The 15,970-nt window shown below is 32.9% G+C and overlaps 1 protein-coding gene across 9 annotated transcripts in view; it reads left to right on the top strand.

Moving 5' to 3' along the window:
* Positions 1-15,970, top strand: part of BCAS3 (BCAS3 microtubule associated cell migration factor) — a 555,013-nt gene that overhangs the window by 150,575 nt on the left and 388,468 nt on the right. For all 9 annotated transcript variants that reach the window (XM_069481069.1, XM_069481074.1, XM_069481076.1 and 6 more), the window contains exon 13: positions 11,677-11,770. In XM_069481069.1, the coding sequence (XP_069337170.1) occupies positions 11,677-11,770 (94 nt within the window). The remainder of the gene's footprint in view (positions 1-11,676; positions 11,771-15,970) is intronic.

Consider the following 15,970-nt stretch of genomic DNA (forward strand, 5'->3'; position numbering starts at 1 on the left):
AGGACATTTGTGTCATAAATAAGTAATTATATAGATCTTTATACTGTTCTGTTCATAATGTTTCTTTTTCGTGTGTAGTGACATTTGTCATAACAAATCATAAGATTAATACATTTCTTTTTAAAGGCATGACCTTATTTATTTGGGGGAATTTGAAAAAAATAAGTGATGGTAGCTAGTACCATAATTTAGTGAATAATGTCAAAATTTATATTTCCTTATCAATATAAAAATAATATGTGAAATCTTAAAGTAACATATCAGAATACAGACCCTGCAACAGTGTATTATAAAACCCTCTATATTCAGGTAAAACAATTCTTTGAAATTTTAAAAATCCAGGTTTATTTTTTTTTCCGACATATAAAGAGCTTAGAGAAAAAAAATCTAGGTTTAGAAACATTTAGAATGAGTAATTATGAACATGGAAATATATGTTATGCTTGCATCTAAATATTGCTGGCGAGATATCAATTGGACTGTGTTTTTCCCCCATGCACTCATAAACTTTTTCTTTTGTATCATAGCCTTCATTCTAAAAATACATTTCTTAAAGGAAGGTTTATTGTAGTAGTTTTTAATCATTGCTATAAATATAAAACCTAAAACCATTCCTAGAATGAGATAGGATTAGGGCAGTATTTGTGATGTAAAATTTTTTTTTTTAGTTTTTATGTAGGATATATATTTAATCCTATATTCAGAACACAATGCCTGGAAACTATATGAGCCTTTAAAGTGTTAACCTTAAATATTGCATGTTCTGAGAAAATCTGCTTCCAGTATATATAGGTTGACATCTTGATGAAAGATTACATTTGGCAGCTACTCATGTGTTAGTTCCTGTGGTAAGATCAAGGGTACTTGAAGAAAATGTGGACCTTACTGCAATTAAAACAAAAAAATCTTTGAAATTCTGGGTTATTAAATTTGGCTATAATATTTTATTTGAAATCTAAATAATAATTCTCTGACTCTCCTATCTTTGTGGTTAACCAAATATGTTACAGGCTTGTATTTTTTTTTTTTAATGAAATGCTGGCAGAGTTTTTAGTTGACTATGATGATTTTGTGTCTGTGTGTTAATTAGCTGATGTGGATAGACACATACAAATGTTTTCTTTTTAAATTGGAATTAAATACATAATAAACCTTTAGTGTTATGAGTGTTAGAGTAAAAAAATTTCCTTTTGTTCTTTGACTTTTTATTCTTAATTCACATACATGACCACTCAGGTTTATTGGGTAGTAACAACCCTCAACATTGTGTAGGACCATACATCTGTTAAAAATTTAGCATTTGTTGACAGAGAGATTTGTGATCATTTCAAAGCAGAAAATTTTATCTCAATATTTTTGATAAAATAGAGGTGTAACTTGTATATGAATTTATTTTATGTTGAAGTGTAGGGACATACAAAATAATTATATTAATATAAAAAGCATAACCTTAGGTCTTTTTTTTGATGTGGTTTAATTTTTTCTTCAAGTTCATTAACTTTTTATGACTTTAAAAAAGGAAGTCTCAGTTTTGGAGTATGGAAATAGACTATAGATTGTGGAGTTGTAGAAGTTCATTTGTGATAAATGCATTAACACTTGAAACTAGTGAAGATATTGATTAGGAAGAATCATAAAATGTTAGCTTTAAAAAGTTAAAAATCTTAAATATTGTTCAACTTGAAAAACTTTAACTTTTCTATTATTGATTGGTACCCATAATCTCCCACATTTGGACATATTCTGAAATTTTAACTTGATTAAAAAATTCCATTAGAGGACAGGGAAGAAATTGCTTTTCAATAAAAGGGAAATTGATATGTACATTTTAAAAGAATTGTATTTTTTAAAGCAACAAGGTTCCCACAATATAGTACTGTCTGTCTGTCTTTTAATTAATGTGAATCTGTTTTTTGTCAATGAGACATTTTCGTCTCTGGTAAATAGTTCAGTTGGAGTACATGCTGTTTTTAGGTATGCTGGATTGTATTAAAAAGACTATAGGGGTTAATGTCATAGATTTATCACTTTTAGGCCTTTCCACTGATGTTTAACCTTAACTGTAATGTTTTTCCTTTTCCACAGACAGCTCAGGATGTATGTAGAAAGTTGACATTGCATTGACTTTTGCTGTTTAAATCCATGGAGTCTTTAATATTTTCATGTTTACAGTGGTAATATGTAAAATCTGATTCACCATCTTTCCAATGCTGTATTGATTAGTTTGATCTTATGGTGATGGGATAATTGTGTGATAACTGCATTAAGGAGGAATGGATTTGATTGACTTTGTGTCCATTTTTATCTATGTTATTTTCATGTTTTATTTAAAAGCATTTCTTGACTAGGATAAGTTAGGTGGTATAATTTGCCTTTTACACAGTTATATAATTGAAGTTAGCAATGTGGCAAAATCCATAATCAAAATAAAATGCCTCAGAATGATGACATAGACCTGAGCTTTTTGTTGCCCCAAGAACAAGTTTTATTCATAATAATTTAATGGCTCCTGAGGTGTTTTTTTTATATGATGAAGGGTTATCCACCTTGATCAATTAATGTGCTTTACTTTTTATAATATAGCCAAGTTGTTAATATATACTTAAGGGTTCACCCTGCTTAGGTAAGTGGTGAGTAAAGATTACATGTCTTAGGAAAATTGTATTCGGATAGCTTTGGTATTTATGGTTTGATTAATGGTTTGGTGTTTTAGGCATGGTGATGTTGCAGTAGAGAGGATTCTTCCAAAAACATCTGGTGGTTTATATTTGTGAAGTCCATAAAGAGAAGATTCAAAGAATCTTATCAAGTGGTATGAGGTTTTGCTGTGAATCAAGAGTAGTGTGCCTTTTTGCTGAATGGCTTCTGCATTTTAGTCATCAAATTGAGTACTCAGTGCTAATTGTGTTGGATAGAGACATATAGGTTATAGGCTTATAATATTTAAAAGGAATGGGAATCTTGTAGATCAAGTTTAAAATAGAAAAATGTGCAATGGACAAAAATGAATATTTCACAGAATGAAGGAAATACGGTTGACCCATGAACAACACGGGTTTGAACCACACAGTTCTACTTATATGTCGATTTTCTTTTGCTGCTGCCACCCCTGAGACAGCAAGACCAACCTCCACCTGCTCAGCTGTGAAGATGACAAAGATGAAAAACATTTATGATTGGTCTACTTCTACTTAATGAATAGTAAATAAATTTTCTCGGTCTTATGATTTTCTTAATATTTTCTTTTGCTTAGCTTATTGTAAGAATGTAATATATAATACATATACAAAATATGTGTTAATTGACTGCTTATGTTACTAGTAAGGGCTTCTGGTCAATAGTAGGCTATTAGTAGTTAAGTTTTGGGGGAGTCAAAAGTTATATGTGGGTTTTCGACTATGCAGAGGCACTCCTAACCCATATTTGAGGGTCAAGTATTTATATGAAAGATATGAAATATACTCATGACTTTACTTCTTGTAAGAGAGCTACAAATTAAAACTACATTGAGATACCATTTTTCACTTTTCAGAATCTGAGCAACTCAAAAGCAACTCAAATGTATTATATTGTTTAACTTTCATTTTGAAATAATTATAAACTCACACAGTAAGTTGCATATATATCCATATGCTTTTTACCTGGCTTACTCTACCTTTACCTGAATGGCAACATCTTCTTAAAATTATTTTTTATTTTTAATTTTTAAGATGGTGTCTCACTGTGTTACCCAGGCTGATCTTGAACTCATGAACTCAGGTGATTCTCTCACCTCAGCCTCCCAAATACCTGGGATTACAGGTGCACGCCATTGTGCCTATCTTGTTACATCTTATATAACTGTAGTGTAGTATCAAAACCAGAAAACTGACAGTGGTACATTTTTGTTAACTAGGCTATAGACTGTATTCAGTCTTCCCCGTGTGATTAATCTCATTCATTTGTGTGTGTACGTGCATAGTTTTATGAAATATTGTCACATGTATAGATTCATGTAACGACCACCACGGTTAAGATACACAACTGTTTGAAACTGTTTCATCAACACATACCTTTTTGTATTCATGCCCATTTCTCACCTCACCCCCATCCCTTTCTCCTGACAACCACTAATCTGTTCTCCAATCTCTACAGTTTTTTGATTTTTGAGACTGTTATGTAAATCAAATCATATAGTACATAATATTTTAAGATTGCTATTTTTCACTAAATTTTAATATAATGCCCTTGAAGTCCATTCAGGTTGCTGCATGTAGTTCAGACTTTATAATCATTCTGTTGTATTCCATTGCATGGATGTATCAGTTTGTTCAACCATTCACCCACTGAAGGACATATGAGTTGTTTCTTGCATTTTGCTATTATGAATGAAATTGCAGTGAACATTTGTGTAAAGGCTTTTTATGTGAATATATGTTTTCATTTCTCTGTATGAAATGCCCAATAGTGTGATTGTTGAGTTGTGTAAGTGCACGTTTGGAAAGGAACCGCCCAGCTATTTTCCAGAGTGGCTGTACTGCTTTATATTCCCACCAGCACTGTAGGTATGATAGGCAACAAATTTCTCAACTGAGTCCATGGAAGATGACGGAAGTGGTGTATATCTTTCAAGTACCAGAATAAATGGACTGTTAACCCCAAATTCCATTTCTAGTGAAAATATCCTTTAGGAATGAAGGGGAAATAAAGACATTCTTAGAAAAAGGAAAACTGAGAGAATCTGCCACTAGGCAGCTCTACTCTTAAAGAATGGCAAAAGAAGTTTTCCAAGGAAAGGATAACAAAAAAAAGGCTTGGAACTTAACAATGGAATGGGTAGAATAGAGGTATATATAAGATATTTTCCTTCTTCTGAGTTTGTAAAATTATATTTGATGATTGTGGCAAGAATTATAACATCATATGATGTAATGAGCAATGCATTTATAAGAAATACTTTTTTATTTTTACATTTTTTACATTTTTTAAAATGAACCTCATGAAAATTAAAAATATTTGTGCTATAGAGGACAGCATCAAGAAAGTGAAAAGGCAACCCACAGAAGAGGAGAAAATATTTGTAAAGCATATTTCTGATAAGGGGCTGATATCAACAATATATAAGAACTTTTACAATTCAAAAATAAAAAGACAACCTAATTTTCAGTGAGTAAAGGATTTGAATAGAAATTTCTCCACAAAAGATATACTAGTGACCAATAAACAGAAATTAGAGCCCTTTTACCCTGCTGGTCATAATGTAAAATTGTGTATCCGCTTTGGAAAAGAGTTTGGAAGTTCTTCGCACAATGTTAAACAGAGTTATCATGCTGATTCAGTAGTTCATTTCTGAGGTATATACCCAAGAGAAATGAAAAAAAAAATATGTATCCACCATAAAACTTGTCTGTGAATGTTCATAGCAGCATTGTTCATAAAGGAGAAAAAGTGGAAACAACCTAAATGTCTATCAACTTGTGAACAGATGGATAAATAAAATGTGGTGTATTATATAGCAACGTAAAATGTATAATTCAGTGGCATTAGGTACATTCACAATGCAGTACAATTATCACTTCAGGTACTATCCATTTCCAGAACTTTTTTACCATCTCAAACTGAAAGTCTGCACCCATTAAACAATAACTCCTTCTGTCCCTTTCCCCCCAGTCTCTGGTAACCGCCATTCTATTAATACTTTTTCTGAATTTGCCTATTCTAGGTACCTCATATAGTGGAATCCTACAATATTTGTTCTTTTGTTTCTGGCTTATTTCAATTAGCAGAATGTTTTCAAGGTTCATTCATGTTGTAGCATGTATCACAATTTCATACTTTTTTTAAAGGCTGAATAATATTCCATTAAATGTATATACTACATTTTGTTTATATCCATTGATGGACATTTGGATTGTTTCTGCTATTTGTCAAGTTTGGATAATGTTGGTATGAACATTGGTGTACAAGTTTCTATTCAAGTCTCTACTTTTAATTCTTTTGGGTATAAACCTAAAAGTCAAATTGCTGGATCCTATGGTAATTCTATGTTTAACTTTTTGAGGGATTACCAAACTATTTTTTTTTTTTTACAGTGGTTGGCCTATTTTACATTCCCACCAGTGATGGATGAGGGTCCCAATTTCTCTACATCTTTGCCAACATTTATTATTTTACATTTTTAAAATAATGGCTATCCTAATGGGTGTGGAGTAGAATCTCATTGTGGTTTTAATTTGCATTTCTCTAATGAGAGGTAGTATTTATTTGATTATTGTCCATTTGGTTATCTTGTTTTAAAAAATTGATACCTAATATTCATATATATTTATGTGGTACATGTGATAATTTTTTGTTACATGCATGGAATGTGTGATGATCAAGCCACGGTATTTAAGATATCCATCACCATGAGCGTTTATCAGGATATCCAGTTTACCTAGCACCATTTGTTGAAGAAAACTTCTATTTCCCCATTGGATGGTCTTAACATTCTTATTAAAATCAATTGCTCATATACAAATATAGCAGAGTTTATTTCTGGGCTTTCTATGTTATTACCTAGGTCTCTATCCCTATGCTGGTACTATACGTATTTGATAACTGTGCTTCGTAGTATATTTTGAAATCAGGAAGTATTTGTCTGTAACTTTCTTCTTTTCAAGATTGTTTTAGCTATTTGGGATCCCTTCAGACTACATGTGAATTTTAGACAGAATGCATCTTAATAAGAAACATTATATATCAGTATTATTGTCTATGTAAATTCCAAGAGAAAACCAGACAGGGATCGAATGTCTTTTAGGGCTTTTTAGTACACATTAAAGATTTCTGTATGGCATTATTTTAGGTTGATAGTGTACTTTTAATTTTTAAGTTTTCCCTTCCTATAAGCTTGCAAGTTAGCATTTTTTTTTCTATTCAATGAAAACGAAAGTGAATAAAGCTATAAATTTTGTTCCTTAGAAAAACTAGCCACAATTTTTGTGTTCAGTTGCCATATGCCACTAGTTTTTTCTCTGTTGGATAGTGCTGTGGTCCCCAAGCCCTGGGCCCTGGACTGCTACTGGTCTGTGGCCTGTTAGGAACATGACCCGCACAGCATGAGGTGAGCGGGTGGGCTAGTGAGTAAAGCTGCACCCCATCACCTGTGTCACTGCATACGCTCCACCTCCTGTCAGATCAGCAGCAGCATTAGATACTCATTGGAGTGGAACCCTACTGTAAACTCCACATGCGAGGGATCTAGGTTGCATGCTTGTTATGAGACTCTAATGCCTGATGATCTGAGGTGGAGCTGAGGTGGTGATGCTAACCCTGGGGAGTGGCTGCAAATATAGATTATCATTAGCAGAAGGTTTGACTGTACAGTAAATGTAATGTGCTTGAATCATCCTGAAACCATCCCTCTCACTCTGCCGTCATGGAAAAATTGTCTTCCATGAAACCAGTCCCTGGTGCCTAAAAGGTTGGGGACCACTGGAATAGTGCATTCGTAGAACATTTTCGTCATTGCTGAAAATTCTGTTTATCAATCCTGCCCTATCCTTGATCTATCAAAGGGTGATGTATTTGGTGCTTTTACCTTTTACCAGATAGTGCAAAGCCTAAAAACACTGTACCTCCATTTTTTCCCTTTGTTTTGTAAATAATATTATAATCTTCTATTTCTACATCTATATTTAAACTTAAGTGTACATTACTTGCATTGTTTAATATTATCAATATTTGGCTGGGCACAGTGGCTCATGCTTGTAATCCTAGCCCTCTGGGAGGCTGAGGCGGGAGGATCACTTGAGCTCAGGAGTTTGTGACCAGCCTGAGCAAGAGTGAGACCCTGTCTCTACCAAAAATAGAAAAATTAGCTGGGTGTTGTGGCATATGCCTATAGTCCCAGCTACTCGAGAGACTGAGGCAGGAGAATCGCTTGAGCCCAGGAGTTTAAGGTTGCAGTGAGCTATGATGATGCCACTGCACTCTATCTGGGGCGACAGAGTAAGATGGTCTCTTAAAAAAAAAAAAGTTATCAATATTGATTTGAGGCCGGGCGCGGTGGCTCACGCCTGTAATCCTAGCACTCTGGGAGGCCGAGGTGGGCGGATCGTTTGAGCTCAGGAGTTTGAGACCAGCCTGAGCAAGAGCGAGACCCCATCTCTACTAAAAAATAGAAAGAAATGATATGGACAGCTAAAAATATATATAAAAAAAAATTAGCCGGGCATGGTGGTGCATGCCTGTAGTCCCAGCTACTCGGGAGGCTGAGACAGGAGGATCGCTTGAGCTCAGAAGTTTGAGGTTGCTGTGAACTAGGCTGATGCCACGGCACTCACTCTAGCCTGGGCAACAGAGTGAGACTCTGTCTCAAAAAAAAAAAAATATTGATTTGAATTTTGCTCCTATTTGTACTTTATTTTGCTCTTCATTTTTCCTTGCATTGCCACGTTCTCATCTGAGTGTAGTTTTTGTTTGTTAAGGATACCCTTTTCTTCCATTTCTTTTTCTGTAGATCTGCTATTGGTGAATTCTTTCTGTTTTTTATTTCTGATGTCATTATTTCATCGACATTCTTTTCTTTAAAATTTTTTTTGTTCTTTAAGAATTGTTTTCTATTTTATTTGGTTTTTTGTTTGTTTTTTCTCTTTTAACCACAACCAAAGCTTATAACATCAACATTCTTGAAGGATGATTTCATCTGGCTTAGAATTAACAGCTGCTATAAAAGAGGGCTTCACTTGATTTGGAGTATAAGGTGAAAACCCCAGCACAAGAGTATTTTCAGTAAAAATAGCAAAGTTGGTAGGTAATGAATGGGGATAGTGTGCAGCACTGGTAGTCTGAGGTTGTGGTTCAGACTGTGCCAATCTGAAGAACAGAAAGGAAAAATATTGGTTAAATGTGAACAGAATCTCAGAGACCTTTGGGACAACAGCATGCATACCAACACAGTGTATTTGGAATCTCAGAAAGAGATATAAGAAGGGGGCAGAAAAAATATTTAAAGAAATAAAACTGTAAATATTTATATTTCTCTTGACTTAATTTCTTTAAAAGGTAAAAGGTTATTTAAGGAAATAATTATAAGTTTTTAAATTGATAATACATATAAGGATGATAGTTCAAAGGAGTGGATAGGAAATGCAGGTATATTCAAGCAAGGAGCTATATTTTACTGGAACTCAATCAATATTAACCTGAAATAGATAATAAAATAACATGCATATTATAATCCTTCTAGCTACCAGTAAGAAATTTTTCAAAAACGTTAACCGAGGACGTAAAATAGTAACACTAAAAGTATTTTTTTAACACAAAAGAAGAGAATTGGAGGAACAAGAAACATATAACATACATAAAAATACATTGCAAAATGGCAGACTTAAATCCAACTAATTTTATAATCATATTAATGGTAAATGGAATCAAGTTAAAAGGCAGTGTCAGATCAAAATCATTTTGGATTTAAAGATAATTTGTTTGAAAATAAAAGGATAGCAAAAAATGTATCACGCAAACAGTAACTGTAATAGAATTGGAGTGGCTTATATTAATGTTAGACAAAATACGTAATTCAAGGAATAGTACCACAGTAAAAGAAGGACATTTCATTAATGGTAAAAGATCAATATAATAAAATAATTGTTAATATGTGATACAGATAAAGCTATTTTTAATGTGTGTAAAATAATAAAACAATTATTAGTATACAAATACCTAGTAACAGAGCCCCTGCAAATATTAGTCAAATTCTGAAAGAACTGAAAAGAGAAATTTTAGCTCATGATTACAGCTTGAGATTTCAATACTCTGAATAATTGCTAGTAGGGGTTATCACTCTGTGATTTTCCGTATGCTCACGAATAAATTTGTATGCCTATTTTTCTATTAAAAACTAATTAGTAGAGCAACTAGACAGAAATGAGAAAAGATTTAGAAGACTCAATTAACACTGTTAACCAAATTGATGTAACACTGCACCCAAAACCCATAGAATACACATTTTTTTCAAAATATCTGGGATGTTCTACATGATAGAGCATATGCTTGGCCATAAAACAAATCTCAATAACTTTAAAATTCTTCAAAGTATATTCTCTAAGCACAATGGAAATCACTAATAGAATAAAATTTGGGGAATCTCAAATATTTGGAAATAAAACAACACACTTGTGAATAACTCATGGGTCAAAGAAAGAAGTATAGGAACATTAGAAAATGTTTTGAATGAACATGAAAATAGACCTTATCAAAATTTATACAATGTAGCTATAGTATTGCATGCAGGAAAATATACAGCTTTACATGCTTATATTTTGAAAGGGAAATGTTGTAAAATTAATAATCTAAGCTTTTCTCTTAAAAGAATGTAAAAAGAGCAAATTATAACCAATGCAAGACAAATGAAGCATATAATAAATACCTGAACAGAAATTGATGAAACAGCAAACATTGAAATATTGGAGAAAATCCAAAATTGGTTCTTTGAAAAAAATCAACATAATTGATTTTTGTAGCTAGACTAGAGATTCTAGCCAGGGCAATAAGGCAAGAAAATTAAATCATAAAGTTTGGAAAAGATGACATTTCAGACATCATGTGTTGTGATGGTTATAAGTATTGTATAGAATCATTGAACTGTAACCTTCAAATGGATGACTTTTATTCTATGTAAATTATATCTCCGTAAAGCTTTCACACATAAAAGTACTATCTCAGTGCTTAAGTATGTTGCTTTTTGGGTACTATTTGGAAATGAGTCATAACTGATAAAATACCTCTAGTTATTTACTCTGTATCTTTCAGGACAAGTATAACATTTGGTGTATATTTTGAGCACCTAACATAGTGTTTTACACATCGTAGGGCTTTTATGGAAGGAAAAAATTAACACTACTAGTGTTGGACTACATCCTAAGTTACTTAAAATTAAATTTCTCTGTTTAGATAGCATGATCCTGTATTGGTGTAATAAATTAAGTAAAACATTTCTTAAAAATTGTTGAACAGCACACTTACAATGTGAAAACTGTATGGAATGTAAATTATATATTCAATATACCTATAAAAAATCAAGGAGAATAAATAAAAGAAATTCCATTTGAGATACAAAACTACCTTTTCTAATGTACTTTGCTTCTGTGATGTGGTAGTTGTTTCAAAGAAGCTATGTATCTGTCTATAAACTATAAGTTCAAGACTAAAACTTTTGTACTTTAATAAAAAAATTTTATTGGGTTATTCCCCTATTAAAAGGCTGTTTGTTTGTGTTTAAGTTAATTTGTTGTTTTTCCCTGTTCTCATGTATTGTTTCAATAATGGGCAGAAATTTGTGATTTTCCAGCAGAGCCCATAACACACTAAGAACTCAATTTCCTGTCCTTGCATTAAGGCTCTATGTGCTTATATTTTGTTAAGATTTGAAAACACTTGATTTTATGGTTTTGTTTCTTGGGCCTATACTTGAAGCAATAATTGTTTCTGTCATGTGCTTTTAGAGTTTAACTGATGTGGGCATTTTATATTTTTTATTCATTCCTAAAGTAGAATTCTAACCTTAATACTGACAAGAACAATCTTTTGGTATAGTGTAAGAATGTTATTTGGTCAAGGGTATTGTGATGTACCTGTGTATTATCTTCAATTCAAGCTCAGTTATTGGTGAGAAAATAGTAACCTCCATTTGTCTTTATTCCTTCTGTGAAGGTGCTTTTGAGTGAGGATTCTGACAGTGATGGTATCGTGGCCCACTTCCCTGCCCATGAGAAGCCAGTGTGCTGCATGGCATTTAATACAAGTGGTAAGTTGTTATTGTTGTTATTTATGTCATGAGTTTTCCAGCCAATATTTTGGAAATCTGACTTAAATTTTTAGAAGACACAGAATCTGACTTTTCTTCATGCATCAGTGTATATCAGAAAAGTTAGTGTTATTGAATAAATGAATTCATAATAAAAATTTAGAACCCTCTAAAATCCATCTAAAATTAGTTTCTCTCTCAATAAAGTGGTGATTAAATAGCAGCTGTAGATAATCAGTGCTGTTGAGTTACATTAATTTCTGTTTATAATTATGTCAAGAACTTAAGTATTCCAAACTGGGTATTAACATACATGAACATTGTTTTCCTTGTAATGTGAATTTTTTGGATAACTTTAGACATTTTTTGTGAGCTAGTTTATTTTAATTTTCCCTGGTTTTTGATGGTGCTCTTTGTTTTTTCTGTGCGTTCTTAAGTCATTTGATAAGGAGAGATGTGATAGCAATTTGGAATGTCCTGTTACTTTTCACTTTTATCTCAAACTTTTTACTATGAAGAGTTCTAAATATAAAAATTAACTCAAAAAGTAGTACAGTAGTTATCCATGTAGCACTACCTAGGTTAAACAGGTATTTACATTTTAATATGTATGTATGCATATGTGTATATATAGCATGTATGTATGTTTTGCTGAAACATTTGATTATGTTACATATGTTGCAACATTAGGTGGAAATTTCTTAGGAAATTACCGATGCATTTCCTAAGAATAAGGGCCTTCTCCAACATAACCAAATATTATACTGTAGCTCAGAAAAATAATACTTTATATTGACTATTATCCAACCCATATTTTAAAATTTCCCTATTGTCCCAAAAATATGTTCTGTAACTGATTCAGAACAAGGTCTAATCAAGGTTTACTCCTTACCTTAAGTCTCTAGTTTCTTTTAATATAGGATATAATTTACACCTATTAATTTTCTTTTTGCAATATTCAGACCAGTTGTCTTATTGAAATTCTGCATTTGTCAGATTTTTTCATTATGATGATGGTTTTTGTATGTCTCTATTCCCTGGATTTCCATTAACTGGAAGTTAGGTCTAGAGGGGTAAATCCATTCAGGCTAAGGGGTTTTTGTTTTTTTAAGACTTCGTAATCCAGCCTGAGCAAGAGCGAGACCCCATCTCTACTAAAAATAGAAAGAAATTATATGGACAGCTAAAAATATATATAGAAAAAATTAGCCGGGCATGGTGGTGCATGCCTGTAGTCCCAGCTACTCGGAGGCTGAGGCAGTAGGATCGCTTGAGCTCAGGAGTTTGAGGTTGCTGTGAGCTAGGCTGACGCCACGGCACTCACTCTAGCCTGGGCAACAGAGTGAGACTCTGTCTCAAAAAAAAAAAAAAGACTTCGTAAGTATTGCTGCCTATACTGTTTCATCCTAGTAAGAGACGCATTTTGTCAGGTTGTCCCTATCTGTGATATTATGTTTGATTACATGGGTAAGGTAGAGACCGTCAGATGTATACATTTTGGAAATATGTTTTTCTTGTGGAGATTAGTAAGTATTCTGTGGAGTGTTATTTTGACATTTCTTAAACAATTTTTTTTTTTTGAGACAGAGTCTCGCTTTGTTGCCCAGGCTAGAGTGAGTGCCGTGGCATCAGCCTAGCTCACAGCAACCTCAAACTCCTGGGCTCAAGCGATCCTACTGCCTCAGCCTCCCGGGTAGCTGGGACTACAGGCATGTGCCACCATGCCCCGCTAATTTTTTCTATATATATTTTAGTTGGCCAGATAATTTCTTTCTATTTTTCGTAGAGATGGGGTCTCGCTCTTGCTCAGGCTGGTCTCAAACTCTTGACCTTGAGCGATCCACCCGCCTCGGCCTCCCAGAGTGCTAGGATTACAGGCGTGAGCTACCGCGCCCAGCCCTGAAACAATTTTTAATTAATAATTTTGTTACATTGAAAGCTGTAGAATGATAGGGGTATTTTTCTTAAATCTGTCATGTTCTCTTTATTTATTGATTGCTATTCTTCTACAGAAAAAGTTTTCTCTCATTAACCAGGAATAGACCATGTTTCTCCTGGTATGCCAAAGGGAGGACAAATGCCTAATTCTTTGTTTTTTTTAATGACCTCTTTCATGGTGTAAGGAGTTGTTTAATATTTCCATGGTGGGAAATGAGTTGTAGACTGAGTATCCCATATCTGAAATACTTGTAACCAGAAGTGTTTCAGATTTCAGATTTTTTTGGATTTTGGAATATATGTGTATATATATAGTGAGTTATCTTGAGAATGGGACTGACATGTAAACATGAAATTTATTTATGTTTCATATATACCTTAGACACATAACCTGAAGGTAATTTTATACAATATTTTTAAATAATTTTGTGCATGACATTAAGTTTTGACTGCAACCTGTCACATGAGGTCAAGTGTGGAATTTCCATTTGTGGCATTAGATCAGCACTCAAACAATTTTAGAGCATTTTCCTTGTAAGGAATTACAGATAAATTTTTTGGGGGATTTCAGATTTTTGATTTTGGGATGCTCAACCTATATTTTTAAACATGTTACTTGTAAATGAAATAAAACTGCTCTTTTATTTTCAGAGATAGTATAGTCTTCATAAATTTCTAATCTTTTCAGATCTTATCTGTTTGGTTGATGTATCTGAGGAACCTGCCATTTTTATTTTATTCTTCTGAAATGATTATATCACTTAAAATTGATAGGAAAGACTCATCTTTTTCTCATTTTTTTATCATTTCAAGTAAGAGATTATTACTATATAGAGATAGAGCACTTTGAATAATCTATTTTCTAATGTATTAGTCATTTTTGATGAAGGGAGTAAGATTTTTATAGGTATTGGTGATCAGAATGATTGATTTAATTAATACAGACAAAGATTTATTGAAATTCTCTGAATGTTGTGGCAATTAAGTTAAATTTGAAGAAACAGTCTGGAATTATGTCACTTACAGCACTATGCTTGGAATAACCAGTATGACTCATTTTGATATTCCATCTGTTATGTCGAATCTCCTTTGAATTAGTTTATGTTTCATATAACCCTAGATTGCTTCTGACATTGGCAGCTATATATTTTCCTGTCTATGACTTTGCATTATAAGAATATATTACATAATTTATACAATGTTGTAGTCATCTCTATCATTGTCCACAATTAGTTTTCTATCAAAAAATGGTTTCATAATTTTGATCTACATTTGCCATTTGATTTGTTTGACTTCTCACATTTGTGTTTATATGATAAAATTTTAAAAAACAATATTTATACCTATTTTTCTGTGTTTCGGGAGCACCAGTTTTGTAACTCTGTGATGTAATTTATTTTGTGGCAATGATTTGGTTCAGTGTTTGTTTCCTTTGCTAACCTCTCTGTTCCTCCCATATAGGGATCAGATGCCATTTATCTTTGTATTTCTAGTGCCTAGCATAGTGTCTGAAACAGGGTATTAGGAAACTTATTAAATGAATTTTTTTTAATTCATTACCCACTATAGATATATGTCTATATATCTATATAGACATATAGTCTATACAAAAAATAAAAAATTATATATAGTCTATAGTCTCTACAAAAAATAAAAAATTAGCTCGGCATGGTGGTATGTGTAGTAGCACACCTCAGTTACTGGGGGTGGGTGGCGGTGGAGGCTAAAGCAGGGGGAGAATGCCTTGAGCCCAGGAGTTAGAGGTTGCAGTGAGCTATGATGACACCACTGCACTCTAACCTGGGCAACAGAGCAAGACTCTGTCTCTAAAAAAAAAAAAAAAAAGAGAGAGAGAGAGAGAGTCCCTTCCTTATACATAAAGTCTGCTGGGTAGATACAAATAAGTAAATAGGAACTTAAAACAAGGAAGGAAAAGCTTATGTGAAGTAAGGACAGCATGGTGGGAAATAAATATTAGCCTGGTTTTGAGGTATTTGGTATAGTTCTTCTAAAGGAAATCATTTCTAAACTGGACCTAAAAGATGATGAGCTAGAAAATAATGATTCATTGCTTGGTATATAAATAAATATTAGTTGAATGACTGAGGCAAGAAAAATATGGCACATTTGAAGTAGATTGTGAAATAGAGATTATATAGTATACTCATCAATTTGTTTTGCAACAGATACGTTTTTTAATGTGTCATCATTTCTGTAACTTTTATAAGTGCTTTATACCTGTTTATATCAGCAATCGGTCAC

This window comes from Eulemur rufifrons, chromosome 9, assembly GCF_041146395.1.
Source record: "Eulemur rufifrons isolate Redbay chromosome 9, OSU_ERuf_1, whole genome shotgun sequence".
Classification (NCBI taxonomy): domain Eukaryota; kingdom Metazoa; phylum Chordata; class Mammalia; order Primates; family Lemuridae; genus Eulemur; species Eulemur rufifrons.